This window comes from Zonotrichia leucophrys, chromosome 6 (assembly GCF_028769735.1).
Source record: "Zonotrichia leucophrys gambelii isolate GWCS_2022_RI chromosome 6, RI_Zleu_2.0, whole genome shotgun sequence".
NCBI classification, from domain to species: domain Eukaryota; kingdom Metazoa; phylum Chordata; class Aves; order Passeriformes; family Passerellidae; genus Zonotrichia; species Zonotrichia leucophrys.
This window is the reverse complement of record NC_088176.1, coordinates 21143725-21164040: the sequence shown is the minus strand read 5'-3', so window position 1 is coordinate 21164040 and position 20316 is coordinate 21143725. Positions and strand designations below refer to the sequence as shown.

General features: G+C 38.9%; 1 protein-coding gene across 5 annotated transcripts in view; it reads right to left on the bottom strand.

Moving 5' to 3' along the window:
* KAT6B (lysine acetyltransferase 6B) overlaps window positions 1-20316 on the bottom strand; it is a 101697-nt gene that overhangs the window by 15242 nt on the left and 66139 nt on the right. For all 5 annotated transcript variants that reach the window (XM_064716480.1, XM_064716484.1, XM_064716482.1 and 2 more), the window contains 2 exons: window positions 18014-18175; window positions 15617-15710 (listed from right to left, as the gene is read on the bottom strand). In XM_064716480.1, coding sequence (XP_064572550.1) covers window positions 15617-15710; window positions 18014-18175 — 256 coding nt within the window. The remainder of the gene's footprint in view (window positions 1-15616; window positions 15711-18013; window positions 18176-20316) is intronic.

Here is a 20316-nt window from a genome sequence, read left to right as displayed (position 1 = left end):
GAATATAATAAAGATTTTCTTTTTGCTATCATCTTCCATGTGTCCTGGTAAAACTACATGAGCATCATCATGGCACCTTCGAAGAGAAATTTCTGTTTTTCTTTCTTGGGAATCTTTACTTCATTTATATAAAGGCAATTGAGGCTCCATCTCTTACAGTACAAAGGATCAAAATTTAAGAGAAGTATCATTGCAAAACCCTTAAATTATTGCTTATGTATTAAAATCATACAAAATAAAGACTGCATTATCCTTTTGAATAATCTTCCAATAATTTTCAAACCCAGAAAATCAGACTGTGTGCTTGTAATATGTAATGACAAAGAACCAGATTGAGGAATAGACCACATGAAGAAGCAAATTCAAACCTGTTAATCTGGCTTCCAACATGGAGTCTCTTTTGCCACTGTAATTTGCCTCACAGCAAAACAAAAAAGCAAACTTATATGATTCCAAACTTCCTTAAGCCTAGCCTCATAGAAAGGCCATTTTAAGATCAGGTTTCAGCTCACAAGCAGGAATGACATAGCTCAGAACAAGTGTCAGGTTATCAGTCATGGAACAGCTACTGAGCTGCTACAACACCCAGCAGCCATAATAAGGGGAAGTGGCAGCAGCTCCCTTTGCCTGTCATTGGTGTGTGCTGGGATACAGCAGCGCTGCCAATGGCTGAACTGAACCAAGGACAGCACAGACACAGTGTGACACTCTAAAGGACAGCCTTGCTCTGCAGCCATGCACTAAGGCCACTGCAATCAAATTCATCTGAACAGCTACACAGAATTGCAGGCAATGCAGAACTCCATTTCATCTCTCTCCACCTGTTCAGCCATACTAACAATAGGAAAACACCACTGATCCTATAAATAGGCTGCAGGAAAGCTGCCAGTGTCAAGTACCACATTATCAAGTCCACTTCAAAATGCAGCTATGCAAGACAGTGCCTCAATGACAGCCTGCTGACAGCACTTGACTTCCAAACTTCCTGAAGCTTACTTCAAAGTTCTCCTATCATGAGGCATTGTAATGCTAACAACCAAGTTTCAGAACAGAGCACATAGGGAAATAGCTGCAGACAGAATTTATACAGAACCTATGTTATGTGACTTCCACCAAGGCATATGGTCTATAACCATTTATTGCACTCATTCATCTTCCTAGAGTTTTGTGAAGATGCATGTAACATTTGTGATCCTTCTGTTACTGAGGATGTTCCCAATTGCCCTGACTTCTCAAAGCCAATGGGGAGAGGTGCTGGAGTCATGTCAGCCAGTTTTCCAGGGCAAATCTCACCATTTTACTTAAGTACTCTGTAACTTGATCTTCCTCTAGCAAAGATGGCATCTCACTCTGTTGCTTATATTCTGTCACACCTGAGAGCAGGTCCTGCCAAGAAAGTACAGAGTACTTCAGATCCCTTCTGAGACCCACACCAAGTCCCTCTCTTGTCACACCATGCTTATTCCAGTCATCAGCAGGGCCATGTTCTGCTTACTCTTCCTTTGGCTGTCCACATACTTCTAAGAGCTCTCCACCTTTTGGTACTTTCCACCTCCCTCAGTTTCAGTTCCAACCAAGCTTGGGCATAACATTGTTGTACATGTAAGCAATACCAGTGCCTTTTGGAGAATTTGGCTTTGCTAAAGTCAAGAACTCTCCCTGCAGCCCAGCAGGCTTACTGTCATGCCTGCTATTGTCATGAACAGTGGAATAAGTCATTTTTGCAGTCTAAGGAATCTGTCCCCAGAAATCAACATATCCTGTGCCCCTTTGCCTTCACAGCAAGCCTTTTGAAGGACACCACTTAGCAGGTCTTTAAACAAGATAAAATTCTGGACCTTAGTCTGATAGTTACCCTCCTAATTTCGCTCAGGATCTGAAACCCTGCTATCTCCCACCACGACAGCCTGGGCTGCCAAATACAAAGCATTTGCCCTAGCAGGTCCTTCCAAAATCTGTGTCTAAACAATGTCCCAAGCATCTTGCTGTCCTTGCAGAATAGTTTCAAATACTCCTTGGGAAAAAAGGCCTTTCACTAGCAGGTATCACCCAGTTGCTTGGAAGGTTCATCCTCTTCCCTTTTTTTTGATCAGGCTATGTATAACAGATGCCCAGCACAGCATTAATGGCTGCTGCCTTGTCCCCTGACTCTGAAGCATGCTGAAGGCCTGACAGGGCTATGACCCATTCATTCCACAGCAGAGAACATGCTTCCAAGTAATTCCTTTGTGTAGAGGACAACCTCCTCTCCTTGGCTTCCCTGCCTGTCCCTGAAGAGACTGACACACATCCATTGCAGCAGTTCAGTCTTGTGAGCTACTCACTGCATCTCTGTAACCCCAGTGAGTTATAGCTCAAGGACAAAGTACTGCCTTCTTATTCCACCTTTTGCCTACAGGATGTGAGAAACTGGAATAATGGGATCTCAAACGCAACACAAGGGGGCCCCCTTCCCCTGCCCACTCCAATCACGTTCTCTCAAAAATCCCATTCTCCAACAAGCCCAAGACCAGGATGGCTATTTATTCCTCTAGAAAAGCTGTCCACATTGATTTCTGATGTGCTAGTATGGTCATTCCAACTGATGCCTGTGACATATCACCCTCTTTACTTGTGTCAACTCCTAACACCTTTCTGACCTTCAGAACAACTGATTCTGGGCCAAATGCACCATTAATGGTAAGGTCTGCTTGTGTTTGTCATTGATGCCATCCACCTGTTTATAACAAAGTTCAATCACCTTCTGAACTCAGGATCCATCAATATGCTCCCTCCTTCTATGCTATGCTCCAAAATGCATTAGGATGGAAATTTGTTGTATTTCTCCTTAAGCACTATCACACAGCTCTAAAAGGCAGTATTTTATTCTATTTTCTGCTATTTAGCCTAAATATTGCTCAGTACAAGGAACTAATATCAATATTTTATTGTATTTTACAGTGTACTGAGATTACAGCAAGGGTCATTGCATTTGCATCTTTTTTCCTACTGTTACAAAAAGTGAAAAAAGCACTTAAAACAAGTTTGGATCTCTCTATGAAGTGTTAAGATATACAATTATAAGAAACTTCACCAAGAAGTAAGCATATACTCCTATTGGGAAGAATTCATCTTGGAGAGCACTTCCTATGTACTTCTATCCAAGGGCTGGGAAGGGTTTAAGATGTCTGTGCTTTTAAATTAATATTCTAGATGCATTTCTGCCAATTTTAAACATTATTTTTTATATCAAAAGTATTATATCTAGCATGAATATGCCCTATAAACAAATTAGAGCAACAATACCTGTAATTAAGAATTTGGATAATTTGGGTTATTAATGTCTTCATGTTGTTAAGCAGTCAGCAGTCAAGTCCACTGCTGTGGTCTATCTGCCAGTGAAGTCAGATCGAAACCATCACCACTTGGCAAGAGCTGCTGGAGGGCAAAGGGGTAGGAACTGTGCACTAATGTCATGCAAATGGAGTCAAGTAAGAGCAGGTTTTTTGCATCACAAGAACAGATTTTAGTTGACTGATCTTTTCACAGTTTTAGACTGAATGTAGCCTTCACAGCAGAAATCTTTTAAGAACTACATACACACTACATCTGAAAAACAAAGTAATACCATGTAGCTAAGTAACACTAACATTCTGGACTTCAGTATGATTTATAAGGATAACAACTTTTTGCCATGCACTGCTTAACTTAAACCTGTCAATCTCAGGTTCATATTTATGTATGCACATCAGGATCACACATACCAACATTTACATACAATTCCACACGCAGCAAAGGGAACTCAACACCACTGAAGTAACTCTTCTACAGAAAACATAATCAAGGTACTTATGAAAGGCTTCCAGACACACACCTGAAAGATGCCAATACACAGCTGAAAACCATGAGCAGACAGGAGTGTCACAACAAAATTCAACTACTGCTGGGAGCTGGAAACAGCTTAAAAATCTGCTTCTCAGAGACCCCTACTCCCAAATCAATGTTTTGTGGAAGCTCCTATGCAATATCTTGTGCTCAGAATCTAACCCTTACATAATCAGCACTATCCAGCTCCTATTTATATTTTGCTAATATAGGTGTCAGAAGCAAATATACTCCTGAGAATCCATCCAGAACAAAAGAAGCAACCTGTGAACTGTTACCCTTCTATGTTTGGAGTTCCTCTCCATCTCTTTAAAGGCCATCCCCCACAAATTAATTACCAGACTCAGGCAGATGGAATCAAGTACTTTTCCATTAAAGTTTGTTTTGTTTGAAACAAAACCAAGTAAAACAAATCCTTTAGTATGACAGGGAAGAACTTGTGAGCTTTCATGTAATGTTCTGTATCAAGCCAAAGATCTGAACGAACAGCAAGTACCAGCAACTGCTTTAATAATACACCAGTAGCTGAACATTTAATGCAAACCAACATTTCAAGCTATCTTAAGAGCTAACATTTTTTGTCATACACAAAACATCCCATCCTCTGTTTTGATATTATATGAAAAAGTTGAGAAGACACAGGTTCAAAAGGGTAGTCAGAAATATCAAAACAGCTGAGTATTCAGACAGGACAGTTCAATACAGACAGGTCAGCTCAATGCTGCAAGTTCAGAGGTATGACCATGAGTGCAAGGCAGAAATAGGTGAGGTGAAAGTGTGAGCTTATTAAGACTTACAATTCCTAAAACTGTAATTCATGTTACTATTTTTTCCATAACTATTCTGTGTGCCTCTGAACTGTTCTTATCTATGTCAGTGGGAAGAAGGTCAAAGATAGAGGACCTTAAATAGGTGTTAGTATCCTCTTTGAAAGCACTTTTGAATCAGCTTCAAACGACCCCAATCCCAAGATCCACACAAACACTATTTAAAAAAAAAAGACTAGCTGTAACTTGAGATGCTCAGATCACTGAACAACCTGCTACATTCTCTTTTCTTTGTCAGAGTAAAGGAAAGCTTTCTTCATGATGAACAGAGTAAGCCAAAGATTCTCTCATTATTGTTACAAGAAATAATGCCGGCTCTCATTCCTCTCCACATCCTCAAGTAAACCCAACGCAGGAGGCCCAAAAACCTTTAGCTCCTTTATAGAAAGCTTCACAGAAGAGGTTAGGGCTAAACAAACGGCCTTCATGAATAAAAGGAAAGGTAAAGATGACTGCATTACAGTCAGACCTACAAAAGGCACCCTTTGAGTGAATTAATTTGCTAACACTTATTTTACCTGTGCCAGTTGCCAGTAACCCCCTTGAGTGGAGGTTCTGTGTATGAAGTGGACTACTTACGAGCAGAGTGAAAGCATAAGCAAGAGAAAGAGAACTGAAGTACCCTTAAAAGCAAGACTTGTATGTGCAGAGGGCATCAGTTTGAATACCAACTGAATGAATAAATTTGTCAGTAGGTTAAGTGGCTTAGAAGATCATTAACAACTCTGTATTGTTCTTGGTTTTATAAGCAACATCTTAAGTTATTTAAATTTACATTTTAAAAACTATTCAATAAATGACACCGAGAAGTAAATTGTTTCTACAACTGTAACTGCTGAATGAACTCCCTTCAGGAACTGCCTTTACCTTCTGGTGTTTAATGCTGACAGCACATGAATACTGGGTTGTAAATATATCTGCTGTGCACATTAGACATTACCTGCTTGCCTTACAGGCTCTATGTACTCTACAAGACCAAGCTGACAAGACAGGAAGATGGACCAGGAGGTTTTGCCTAATATAACGAGTACAGTGAATATTCTCGGAATCTTCACATGGCACTGAGGCCAAGCAGAACAGACAGATGGCATCCATACCATTAAGCTCTGACTCTCAGCTGGGGTGTTAACCTGGCTGTTAACATAATCCTCCCAGACTCATGGCTCAGGAAGATTGTTATCACACTTGGAAAGTGACAGATGCCCTGGACAAAAACTGTATCAGGGACGGTTTTAGAGGAGATAAAGTTCCACAGCCCAAGAGCTTTTCCTATCATTATTTTATTCATACCTACAAATGACAGCCTAGCAGTACTAAACAACATGAACAGAAGTGAAACAGGGAACTGAATACTGAGAAGCCAAAAGACATCTAAGAAATCACTGCAAGTGCTGCGTTTGCTCAGGTCACATAAGATACAAAAGATGCAAGCTGTATTTGTCTGACAGGAGCAGGAAAATGTCACTGCTGTTCATTTGCTAAAGCATGCTGTATAAGAGGGAATTAACCAAATAAGACTTACAAGAAAAAGAACCTTAACAGGTGAAGATTATTATTAAATTTGGTGGTAATAGCTGGTTAGCCACATACACAGAAATTGCCTAAGAAAGGGCACATTACGTACCAAGCATCAAACACAAATGTACCTATTACAGCACACTTCAAAAAGCTAAGCCCAAGATACAGTAATCTGCTAACTATCTACTGTGACTCAAAACAGCAGTAAACAAGGGAAAAATAAAATTTCTTTAAAAGAAGGTAGAACTGACTGATAAAAATGCTGGCACTGGAAACAAGGCCTCTGTTAAGGAAGCCACAAGGCTCTCTGTGCCTCAACAACAGCGTGACAGGCCTTTGCCTTCTATGGTCTGGGCCATGCGTTTGGAGCAATCACTGCTGAAGACCAAGGCAAGAACGCCATGGAGTACCTCAGCCTTCTTCATATACTGAGTAACCAGGTCCCCCATCTCCTTCCAGACAAGGCTCACTTTTCCCTATTCTTCCTCCTATCATCAATGTATGTACAGATTTTTCTTGTTTCCCTCAATGTCCCCAGACAGATTTAACTTCAGCAGATGGCTTTCCATGTTCACTAATGCCCTATAAATACAGCTTTGTTCAAAAAATACTATCATTCTTACCATGTTTAGCCTTGCCTTTTCACTGTTTTCATTGTTACCTGGAATAAAGATGCTCTTCAGTTAAAACAGCCTTAGCTTCTGTATCTGCAGTGACATGTCTGCTTTCTTTTGCAATTCTGATAAATGTACAGTGTCTTAAAGCTATATAAAAGTGATGCCCAGAAATCCCAAGAGGCTGATTTTCTTGGAATAATCTTAAGTCAACTAAGCTTGATTCAAAATCCATCTTCATTCCCCCCTCATCTAAATCTCAGCTTGACAGAATGCTCCTTATTAGTTATTTAGGAGAGGCCAAACTCAAGCCTTGGGGTCAGCAACATAATCAATCATCAAGAAAAGAACAGAAAATAAGCAGCAGCAGTCAGGCTTCCTCACAGATTTACAGCTACCACAGACACTTTAAATTCATTTCTAAAGAAAAAAAAAAAAAAAAAAAAAAAAAAGAAGAAGGAGGAAAAAAAGAAGAGGGCAACTCAATTTTTCATCTGGACACAGTGCATCTGTAAACATCACCCAAAACAATGAGGACACTGACACAGTGCTCTGTACTGGGGTACACAAGTCACTCAGTCAAGCACAGAAAACCCCACAGCACAGAATGATTCAGCTGGGCCACCACATTTAACTAACTAAAGAGGACTGTTTTACACAGATCCTTAAATCTTCATAAGTGTGGTTTGAGAATACATCTTTCCAATAAAATCAATTAAAAAACCACTGCTCCTCTCCACCTCTGGTCTCACATTTTCACCTTCCACTGTTTGCCACAGCTCCCCAGTAACAAAAGAGTCCTTCCAGGATTGTAATGTGAGATAGGAAGTACTCTTAATTAAAGCAAATTTTATCTTAAAAAAACCCATGGGCCCACTTCATCCACACTTCAATTCTGTTTACAGACCACAGCAAAGCGTGACTGTGAACAACTCTTAAAAAGTGTGTTCATTCCTAGACTGTATTTCTGTTATATTTCAGTATTTGTTAGGGCAAACTGTAGAACATCTTAACATCAGATTTTGGAAAATAACAATGCAAGAGCTGTTTAATGAATGCGTTCATAATTTCACAACCTAACTTTTAAAATGCTATTTCTACCACATATTAATTTTTGATTAAAGTAGTTAGATATTAAAAAAAAAAATCCATATGATTGTCAAAGCATTTAGCAAAAAGTACCTTTTACCAGAAAGCAACATTTACCAAAATGTTACTTTCTGGCCAACAAAGTATTTGTCATAAAGAGATTAAGACTATCACTGTTATATAAACACATACCACACAAGTGGATCCAAGCACTTAGAGCCTCCTGCAGCTCAGGCCTGGCTCCAAACTGCAGGCAGGTATCAGACAGTGGCTCTCAGCACTTCCAGAAGCATACCAGAACCCAAATGCCACATGTGAACACACTTCCTATGATCTCTACTAACACATTGCTTTCATTATATCATCTACCTTTACAGTTTTTAAAATTGCTTTGTTTTCCAGAAGTCAATTCATTAATTATTAGAAGAATTTAAGTTTTCTCAGTTCAGGATCTATGTCTTGTTTCCATCTGAATAGTTTAAAATCCTCTTTAACATGTTACTTAAAGAGAAGTCTACACAGGTACTTACCACCAAGTAAGGCTACACAACACAAACTGTGTGAATTCATCATAATGGAGAAGAAAAACACATTTTCATGACTTCTACCCTCTTTTGCCCTCACAGCACTTTTCTGTTAATAGTTTGCCATTGTTTCCATTTTCAAGTATGCTTTAAAGAACAAATCACACAATTTCTGTACTGTAATGGCTTTTGCTCACTTACCTCATTCCAACTTCCTCCCAAAAAATGAAAGCACTTCAATCAAGAAAGCCTTTCACCTTTTCTGAGGCTCTTCTTTTACTGATATACTAGTTTTTCAGAGGCCCTGTAAAAACCTGAGGCAGCATTTTTACTCTGTTCCACCACTTATTATCAACATGTTTATTGTCTTTAAAAAGTGATTCATCTTCCAAACAGGGTTGACATTTTCCCAAATGCTACTATCTTACCAGCAATATGTTGTCCTAAATGAGAGGCCACATGTTAGTCCATTACTAGTTTTAAGTTTTGCTTCATTAGATTTTTTTGGATGGCTGCACAAACATGGTGCTTCACAAAAAAATCACTGCTTTTCAGGTTTCCACAAAGGAATAGCCTAATTTGCTGTTAAAGCAGAGAGCCTGGAAACACTACAGTGAGAACCACAGATAAGTGAGTTATCAAATAGATCTTCTGGCACAGCGACATTTTCAAACTTTCTTGATACATTAGAACACCACAAAGCCACTTTGGAAGATGAAACTAGAAGAGATTATTGTCCAACTAGACATAGAAACCTAGACTGACTCCTTCTGAAGATACTGCAAAAACCCAAAACATAGCAATGCATAAGAGAGAGAAAACTAAGCCCAAAATTGTCTAAAAGGAATTGTTGCTTTTAATAAAAAATAACCTTCTGTCTGTATCAGAAGACAGAGCTTTTCAATTAGAGGAGCCAGAAGGAAGTTGGAAGTAACTAGCTGATCCTAGAAGTGTAAATGCTGTTTGAATTGAGCATATTAAAAAATAAGGGTTTTATTTTTGAGCTATATGCTCATCTTCAAGCTTAGCAGAAAGCCATGTCTTTTCCTTTGACAGAAACATTGATTTTACAGGCACCACCAGCTCCTTAACAAACTTGATGGAAGAACAAAACTGCACTAACCACCAGAAGAAAATCTTATCCTTTTCAGTCTCCTTAAGCTGTGCCTGAAGACTAACCTAGGTTTTATGGAATGCAGTTTTTTCAGCTTGTTTCCAAAGCATCTCAGAACTGCTGAGGTGTAAGAAATAAACACACAGTCCCCATTCTCACCACTAGAGGTTAATGCCACCTGTAGACACTTGTGGGACAGAAAGCTTCTCTGCCTACAGCAGCTCTCTGGGCTCAATGCACAATGCTTACCACTTCTGCATGGCTGGGCACTAAGCAGGGAACATCTTCCACATTTCCATAGAGAGATGCAGATCTTCTGAAACAAGTGCAGACTGGAAGGAATTCAAGAATGCACTTTACAAAGCTATGCATCTTTTTTTTTTTTTTTTGCCCATTCAGCACCTCATCACCATCCCTCTCTTCTCAAGGAAAGGGCACACAGGATCATGTATAACAAACACTTCTGAGGACATCTGTACTAACTCCCCACACACTTTCAGCCCAGAATATTTCCGGGCTTTGTGCTCAAAAGCCCCTCAGTGGTTAATGTGAACATGAGATTGTAGCAGTACTAGAGATTGTACTTGCAGTCAAGAGGACAGGATTAGAACTGAGAGCAAAGAAACGAGCTTTAGTTTCAGATCTTCAGTCAAGTTCTTCAAAGCTGTGAACCACAAATAAACACTATTAAGAAGCAATGTAGGCTAATGAATGTTGCCACTGACCAAGCAAAAGAGCTGCTACCAATTATAAAACATCACTAATGGTACTGACCTCCTTTATCACTGCCTCTGATAGTTACTGATGAAAAATTTACTCATTTAGGAGGAAAAAAATAATTTTTCCTTAACAGTTTTCCCTTTCTTGTAGAGCAAATTTTTTTGCTTTGGAAACTTGCCTTCCCTGTGCTATACCTTAGCCTGCTGCAGTGCTATTATTGCTGCTGCCCTGCTGCTTCTGCACATCAGGACTTGAAGACTTACTCACCTGTTTGAACAGAACAATAAACAAAAACCAACATTTGACCAGGAAACATACCAGATTTGGGGAAGTGAGCAAACAAGGACACTTAACAGAGCCGATTTTCCTACACCACAATAGAATTTCTCAGGTAATATAAATTCTATTTGTTTCTTCCACTGTCAGATTTGAATTGACTTTCCCTATTACGGTTTTCTCACAAAAAAATCTGAGCTACACATGCTAAGTCCTAAAGGTAAATCAGGGGTTAAGTCAAGCTAAGGAAAAAAAAATCCAGCCTTTTCAAGTTGCATGCAATAAGTGATAGGAAGGTTTTAAAAGTTAGCATTAACTTTCCCACATAGACAAATGAACCGGAAAAAAACCCCAAAAACCCACAAAACAAAGAATGTATTTAGCCCAAACAGAATCCCAGCATCCTTAAACATGTTTCATCTCTTGAGCAAGAACAATAATTTCACAATGAACAGATAAACCAAATAAAAACAAGGAATTCTGAAGGGGAAGAAGAAACTGCTACAATCAGTTGGACCAGAAACAGCCTCAAGATAAGTAACAAAAGGCTACCAAGCACTTTGCTTCTCAGCATTAAGCCCAGTTGTTTCTGTAATGCAAATGAACTGTCAACATCCTAGCCAGCACAGTTGGAAAGGTTTATCCTAACAGTCATATGCATTTCTTTTCTTCCAGCTGCTGGCTAGGCCTCCAGCATGGAATTTGCAATCCAGTATGCAGAAATGTGAGACTGTGACAAGATGAGCTTTGTGAAGTAGTATGAATCAAAAGACAACTTTAAACTTACAGCAAACAAATATGAAATACTGCTGTATTTCATTCTAGCAATAATGAACTCTGTGTTAGGTATGCCAAATAAAGAAATACTAGTGTGTTCTGGCACTGCAGTCTAATGAATAGAAATAGAAAGCATATGAAGATTGCAGGTTTTGCAAGAGCTCAAATCAGGAAAGCAAAGAAAAATGTCTTGCATAGAGAAGCTGCTCAAGTTTATAAAATAAATGGATCTGCACAGAGAGAAGCTCCAACCCTGTGTCTTCAGTGCTTGCACTGTCCCCAGCAGAGCAGCAGTACAGGCTGAACTGACAGGGCCAGCCACAGGCTCACCCAAATGCAAGCACTGGAAAGCAATCCTTGGGACAGGAACCATGGCTGTGCATCACTGCAAGGGACTTGAACTGAAACAAACCCACAATGGGCTCTTAGGCAATAAAACCCTCTTTCTGCTTCATTTCTGGAGCAACTTCAGCTGGAGCCTACTTGCCCAAAAACTTGATTTACAGCAAATATAAAAGATGGATGCAGAAGTCAATTATTCTCCCTCAGACAAAACCCTGTAATCACAATCCTGTAAATCCCACAGAATGCAAGAACAACAAAGAAATGAAAACAAAACAAACAGCCCAGACCCAAAAAGTTTGGCAGGAGCTTTCAGTCCTGTAAAAGGCAGGAAGGTATAAATGTAACAAGCAAATTAAGACCGCTATTCATTTTCAGGAAATGCTTTTTATGTTAGCTACACTCCAAGTGAAAATCAGATTCCCTATGCCTATGTAAAAAAATCAACCAACTGCTACAAAATAGTATTTAATAAAGCATACTTAGTGTAAACAAAGTGCAGTCTTCATGTAAACCATTTTGTCTTCAGTATAACATGCTTCATGAAAATAGAACAGGTTAAAATGATTGTCTTAGAGTGAATGAAACAAAATGAAGAAATATCAAGTCTTCAATTTTACAAATAAATAGTTTAACCATTTGATAAAATACTTAAAACTAAACTTTTCTTAATTTCTAAACAGCTCAACAAGTTTCTATCACAGTCAAAATCTCTAACTTCGCCACAATTAATAATAATAAAAAAAAATATCTTACCAGGCTTTAAACACACAGTTCCAGAGAACATTTTTTAATTTTAGCAACATTTCTATTTAAATGATGAATGATATACAGAAAACTAGAAATTAAATTATTGCTGAAGCCACTCAGAACAGCAACCTCAGGCATTTTACAGCATGCCTGCTTCTCACAAAAGTTAATTTCCTCTTTTAAAAACTCCTCTTTCCCACAGGTGAGATTATAGATTCCTGAAGAGACACTCCAATAGACCTTTATAGTGGTGTCTACAGAGTAAGAAATACTGCTGTTACCAGTTTGGATATGAAATACAGGTAAGTTTAAATGTAGTTCAGAAAACGTTAAGGTGAAAAAACTAAAAATCAGTGGTCAGAAGACAAATACATATTTTTCCTTTAGCAAAATTAAAGAATTTATTTTCCCTTGCTAGTTACAGCATGACCATATAAGACTCATCTGTGAAAATTAAGTTAGCTCAAGACAAAAGAATGCATCACAATCTAAACAAACAAATGCATTTCACTTACCAAAAAGAAGCAAATTTTTACCACAAACTACATTTTCAGCAGACTGCTGACAAAGCAGAAGTTGTGTAGTGGCTTAAAGGCTGTGTTCTTTCCAGCCTATCAAGTGTCTGGATATATACAAAATAATGTGAGCAGTCAACTGCTTGCACACAGTTTTTAAAATCTTCCCTTCTGTGGTTTGTAACCATCATTTTCTGAAAATTACTTGCTCAGTTACGTTTTTATTATTATAGTCTAAACACTGTTATGGTTACTGTTATAAAAAAAGACAAGTACCAGTGACTGCTTCACAGATTTCAAAATAGAGCAGTTTACAAGCATTACCCACATAACAAATGAAGACTTTACATTCAGAGCATAAAATTTATCTTGCTATGACTTTATGAGAACATGACAGTCTAGATAATGTCACTGGCAAAGAATGCTTTAAACTATGATAAACTTGGTCGGTTCAAGTTTAGAATAATCACTGGGGGGGTTTATATCCTATCTTCTCAGACCAGTTAGAGCAATTTATACTCAGGAGACCACAACTGAACAGGAAGAGTAAAGCACAAAGAAGAAGGGAGTTAGTCCAAAGGCAGAAACACATCAAATTACAAGAAAAAGAGTAAATAATTCCTTCAGAAGGGTTTTCCTGTAAAAAAGGTTTTGGGGTCACTAATTCAAATGAAGCTAAGCCCCATTTCATGACATTCAGCCACCCTCCTGAAAAAAGATACAAATACATTGTAGGAAAATTAGCCTTGAAAGTTTTCCCTTCCCTTCTACATCTAGGGAAAAGCAGCCACAAGCAGTTCCCTCACTACCTTCTAGGTAGTTTGCACCTTACTCACAGTACAGAGCCAGACTTTCTCAGTCATCTCTTGGTTCCTCATTCTGTTGGCAAATGAAACAGACTGATTCCCAGGAAGTTAAGGGAACCTCTGTCCAGAAAACAAAGGGGAAGTACTGAAGGACTGCCTGTGTGCTACTGAAGTGTGGTCTGGTAGCCACAGCAGAAGCCAAAGGTGTCTCTGGCCTGCGCCCAGTTTGTACAGCTGCAGCCCTCACCTGTGATCTGAATGTGTCTGCAAAGAGGAGGGTCTAAGAATAGCACCAGAGAAGCTCCAAGCAAGTTATCAAATAAAACCCAATGATTCAAACAACCCCATGCACTTTCAGATTTTTCCAGAAGGACAAGAAGGCCAGAACACCCTACTGATTTTCCCAGACTGAGCAGCACAAGGCACAGTGGCAGAGCGCACCTCCAGAGAGACACAGCATAGTCATACCCTGACCTTCTGTGGAATCCACAGGTTTCATGGCAGTGCCATCAGTTTTGTGTTTATAACCATTGCAAATTCAACCAGAATAACATTTTTTGAGAGGGAGAGAGTGATACCAGAGAGTAAGAAACAAAAGAAAAGCCTGGAAGTACTTACCAGTGTCCACTTAACTCCTCACCTCCTTTGCAAAAAAGAAAGGATTCTAATCTTAAAACAGGGCCAATTTCTACCTAAGTAAGCTTAAAGTTGTCTCCACAGATCCAGAAATACATGGCACTTCTCACAGCCATTGCTAAAAGGTTGCAGAAGGCATACAATGGAACAGCTGCTGTGTTCCAGTCCAGTGACAGCTCCATTTCAGTGGTGGATTAAGTGGTCCAGAACCATTTTTACCTAACTCACAGGGGTATAGTGAAGGCTGCTTATAAAGCCATGCAATGATGGGACATATTAAGTATCTTTATACACTGTAACACAGTCATGCTGGGGGTACAACACTGCAAGAACAGAACTTGAAAACTCTACAGTTACAAATGATTGTCTTTGTCCTGCTGTTACACTGCAATGTATTATTATTTGCATTTTAATGTTCTTGCATACACCTTCAGGGCAGGAATCCTATTATCTGAACTATCTCTACCCTCATGTAATTCTACAGTGCCCTATAAAACATAATAGTGAAAAGCAACCACATACAATATACACTAACTCCTTATCATCCTCCCTCTAAATTACAGTAGATAGATTCAGGAGTAATGAGGACACTCAACTGAGAAGCTTCCTTAGATAATTTTGTTTGGAGTTGCCTTGCACAAAAAGATTTGGGGAATAACAAATCTATATTTAAACCAGTGTGCCTGAAGCCTTCTAACAGGTCAGACAGCTCAGCAAAATAAAGCAGCAAGTACATGTACAGCCACTAACACCTACACCCTTTCTGGCAACAATTTTCACTAAGAAGGTGATGAAAACAAAAGCAAAAATACTTTTCTTCCATGGGGCAATTCTTCAATTAAAGCTTTCTTTTTTCTAAAAAAAGATACAAGCTAAAAATATTAAAATGGAGAGAACGCCTCCGACTAACACCTTCTTAGCTATAATCACAAATAATTGCCTCTTCTTATACTAATGAGCAAAGCAAAATGGAAAGTAATTTAGACAATTCATTCAGGGTAATAGCTTTGTGAGCTAATATTACTGCCAAGAGATCCATTCTCAATTTCCTCGAGTACAATAACAGAGCAGCACTAAGTTTTTCACTTCAGGGAGCTTTTCTATCCTATGTAAATATAAACAGAAATCCTATTATCTATTGATAAAAACAACAGAGTGAGTTAAATAAAGTTTCACATGTTACACTTTCATATAACAGCCATCAGCTCCTTGGATCACAAGTGTAAATAAAACACTTCACTTACTGAAATCAATGAGAAACCTTCCAAATCCTTGCCTTTGGTATTGGGGCATGATCATTATGCAGGAGACATTGTACTTCTGCTGGCAAAGCTTTTCCTGTGGGAAGGAGAAACAGATCAAGTATGTCAAAGCACTGCTGAAGTGGGCAATTGCCTGCACCTGCTACTGTCCTTGTAAAATATCCCAATAAGGTGAACAGATGCATGGGTTCAGTACCAAAGTCAAATAACTCCATGTTAATGTCCAATTTTAAGAAAAAAGTATCAAACATACCCTGAAGGGTTGTCCACCACTTTTTTTCACTGTCTCTGGCTTGGGGGGGGAGGATGTGGGGGGAGCAGTAGGTCACCTCTGATGCATTGAGCGTTTTGCATGTAATAACCCTCTTTTATACAATTTATTAGTATTGTTGCTGTTACTGTTCAATTTCTTATCTAATTGCTATTTCCAGTAAATTGTTATTCCAACCCATAACCTCTGCATTTTGCCTCTCTTTTACTGGAGGGAGTGGGGAGTGGCTGCATGGGGTTCAATTTCCAGCTGGGCTTAAACTACAACGATGAGAAAAAGGCTGAGGTATTTCATGCCTTCTTTGCCTCAGTCCTTAACAGCAAGACCAGGGTACCCAGCTCCCTGAGCAGGAAGATAGAAACAGGGAGCCGCTGTGATCCACAAGAAAATGCTAAGTGACTTGTCATGCCACTTAAAATATCTACAAGTCCAGAGAGCCCAAGGGAACTGTTGGAAGAGCTCAGGGAGCCACCTTCCACCATTTACCAGCAGTTCTGGTTAACCATAAAGGTCCCATTTGACTGGAGGTTAGCAACTGTAAAGCAAATAAAAAGTGGCAGAAAGAGGATTTGGGGAACTGCAGGTCTGTCAGCCTGACCTCTTGAGCCAGGGGAAGGTCACAGAGCAGATCATTCTGACTGCCATTATGTGGGCCATGCAGGACAACCAGGAAATCAGGTCCAGCCAGCTTGGGTTTATGAGAGGCAGGTGCTGCCAGACTAACCTGATCTCCTTCCATGACAGGGTGATTCACTTGGAGGAGGAGGGAAAGGCTGTGGCTATGTTCTACTTGGGCCTTTCTCTTATCCCCAGTAAGCAGTGACATCAAGGGAGCATCAAGGGAGGTTCAGATTGCATGTTAGGAAAACTTGCTTCACTGAGAGGGTAACAAAGCATTGGAACAGGCTGCTCATGGAAGCGGTAGAATTGCCATCTCTGGAAATGTTCAAAGTACTTGTAAATGTGGCCCCTGGGAACACTGTTTAGTAGCAACCATGGCAGTGCTGGGGTAACAGTTGGACTCAATGATCTCAAAGGTATTTTCTAACATGAACCATACTATGATAAGGAACAAAAAAGGCAAGAGACTCACTTTAAGGTGCAACACCTTAAGTACATGGAGAAAATACTTGGCTAAATAAAAGTTGACATGTCTGTCACAACAAGTTCTGACTGACATTACAGACAGTGTAAATTGTGCCTACATGTCTCACTTGAATTCCAGCAAGGCCCACCTCTCAGAAGGATGTGGCCAGACATCCAAGAGATCACTGTATAATATCCAGATACTCTGACAAGGCTTCTCCTACTATTTTCCCACAAATCACTTATTCAAGAAAGAAAATATATAGGAGGCAGCAATACCAGGATCAGCAAGTAATGAGTTTTTGAGTAATTGTACCTATTCAACACAACCCTTAGGGGCAAATTGTGGACAATAATGGAAGCTTTTCCCATTGCAGGCACATCTAACTCTAGTTCTCCATTTTTCTTGGTCATCTTTGTCAAGATAGTTCACTTAAGTATTATTTTTGTCAATAGCAGCCATCTATTACTTGAAAATCAGTACTACAACTGAGACATCCACTCTAAACAAGGGAGGCACCGCGAAGTCAGGCAATGCATTTTTACATAGGAGCAGCAAGTAACTGCATTAGATCAGACTGCACACAAGAGAGCAACAGCACTGCCCATTTACATCTAAATAGCCAGCTGGAACTGCCAGCAGTCAAGCCATGAAAACACATCAACATTCCAAATACCTGCAACTTTTACAAGTTAGATTTGGCACACTAATGCAAAAATGTTGGGGAAGGAAAAAGATTTAAATATTCAACTGAAACCACAACAAATTCTGGAAACAAAATCCCCAAACAAGAAAAAGCTTGCCCCCATCCACGTGGCTGAGCAAATTCTGAATTTGCATCAGTCAGAGGCAAGAAAGTACAATATATTTGAGACAATGCACATAATATTCAAGATCTACAGGGAGGCTTTCAAGCTTATGGAGTTTTTTCTGATTTCTGATTTTTCTTTGCTTTTGGGAGAAGCATTAAGGAGAGCAGGATATTACAAATATTAAATAAACCCACTTTTAAAATTTTTACCTTAGAGAAATATCCAACTAAATGGCAGCCTTTCTCATCATTTTTTGTAAGTACATAGAAGAGGAATGGTTCAACATCATAATACAACGTTTTGTGGTCCAAAAAGAGCTTCGCTAACAAACAAAGATTCTGACAATAAATTTTGCTCACATTTCCATCAACCTAGAAAAGGAAGACAGATGCAGTTATTTCCATGGCACCAACAAGTTAGGACTAAACAACTTATTCAATCAGTCGTGTCTGAGAAGGAAACATGAACAGTGTGGTGTCACAAAAAACAAACAAAACACATCAAGGTTCAAAAGAGAAATGCCCCAGTTTCTTCTTAAATAACCCTCCAGTAGGTGCTAATTACTTCCATTTTAAAGTAACCTCTGAGTATGTGGATTTATTAAACAAAGTAACTTCACCTTGTAGCTGCTCAAGACCAACTTACCTCTTTCATTTTATTCCTGGAATGAAAATGAGTATGACTGGGTATGACTGGCCAATAACAAAAACGGACTAGTTAAAACTGCCTGAAATTTTGGTTTGCTAGAAGGCAGTGGAGTACAGCAACTTTTTAAAAAAATCCCACACAAAGAAGTGTATTATGTTGAATCCTTAAGATGTAAGGCCAATAAATGAGTAGCAAATTACATATCAATCACATCAATGTTTTGGATAAATTAGACAAGACAAAATTTCCATGCCAGGCTAAAATGCTATTGAGTGAGAGAGGTAAATTTCCTGGCTAAATACTACAATTAGTCTAGGTATATTATGAGTGAAAAGAGTCAAGCTGTGATTCAGACAGCTACAGAAAAGCCAGACACAAATGCAGATTTCCTAGATCAATTAGGTACTTCCTGAAAGGCTCAGTCAAAGGCAACACATTTTTGAAATAATCTTAATAGAAAGGTTTGCCTGTACTGATGTTTTTGATAATGACAGTAGCTGTATTTCATTCAGAGAGAGACAAATGACAGGAACTGTGCAGAAAAAGAAGCCATCTTCTATTCTAATTTGTTTTGAGTAAAAATCCTAGTTACAAATCTAAGCAAAACCCATCCTTTTGGATATATTTAGGAATTTAAGGGAACATCAGTAGTATAGCTGCATTAAGTGGATTGAAGAAAAAACATTCAATGAATAACTACTGCTCCTTAAGGCATCAGGATAAACTTGTATACAGCTCTTAAGAGCCTACTGAATACATCAAACTCTCTCACAGCACACTCCATTGTCCAGGTGCTTTTTATTACTTTTCACACTTATTAGCAAGTGTGCAAATTAAATTTGAACACTAAGCAAGCAGAAATCATCACTGGCTAAGCCTGAAAATGCAAATCATGTGAGCTGTCTTTTTTAGTAAGAACATTTGTACAGAAATGTAAAAAACTTCTTAAATTTCAGGCAAACACAGCTTGTTCGTCAGTTTTAAATGTGAGAAGCAGGGAAAAAAGAGGGACAGCAAGCTCAAAAGGAAGCATCTGTCAAAAGTTGCTTGGCTACAGCATAATAGTAAGCTATGTCAAAGTCTGCTCTCAAATCTGTCAAAGTCATCCTCTGGGCAGAGGTACATAAATCACAAAATGCCAAACTTATTTCCATTTCTCTCAAAAACACAAAGCATGAAGGAAACCACAAACTCTTCACTCTGCCTAAAAGAAAATGGTTGCACGGAATTCTTGAAAGGATCTATGAAGAAGGACATCAACTAATGACTAAGTTTCTACAGCAGTCAGTGACAACTGACATTAACTTTTGAAATAAAAAGACCCAAACTCACGACATTTATTTCAGAAGGGTTAACACAAGTGCTTACTGAAGCACCCAAAATAGACAAAGGGAACAAAAGCAGTGGAGAAAGAGTTGGGACATTGCTTTCACAATACTTTGTTTTCCATGTGTTTCTTGCAGCAATCCCCCACCTTCCCATCCCTTTCTCAGTATTTCTCTGCACTTTATTTTCTTAAGAATTTTTCATTCACGTATTAGCAGTAGTTAATAGAAATAAATGAGAAAGCACAATTTGCCTATTGCAAGCTCCACAGCTCTTAACACCTGCTAACAGAGAAAATCAAGTTATTTTAAACAGTCCAGGGCAATTTCATTCTTGATAGGAAAAGAGGTAAGTCTATTTACAACCTAAGTCTTTTGCTGGCAGTTCTTCAATATTTATAAAAACTGCTCAAGTCAGGAAGGACACAATCTTGATGCAAATAGTTATTTTTTAATAGCACAAGCATAACAAAAGAACCAAATACAAAGATCTTTTCTAACTTAAAAAAAGACTTCCAGACTGCATCCACCATTATTTG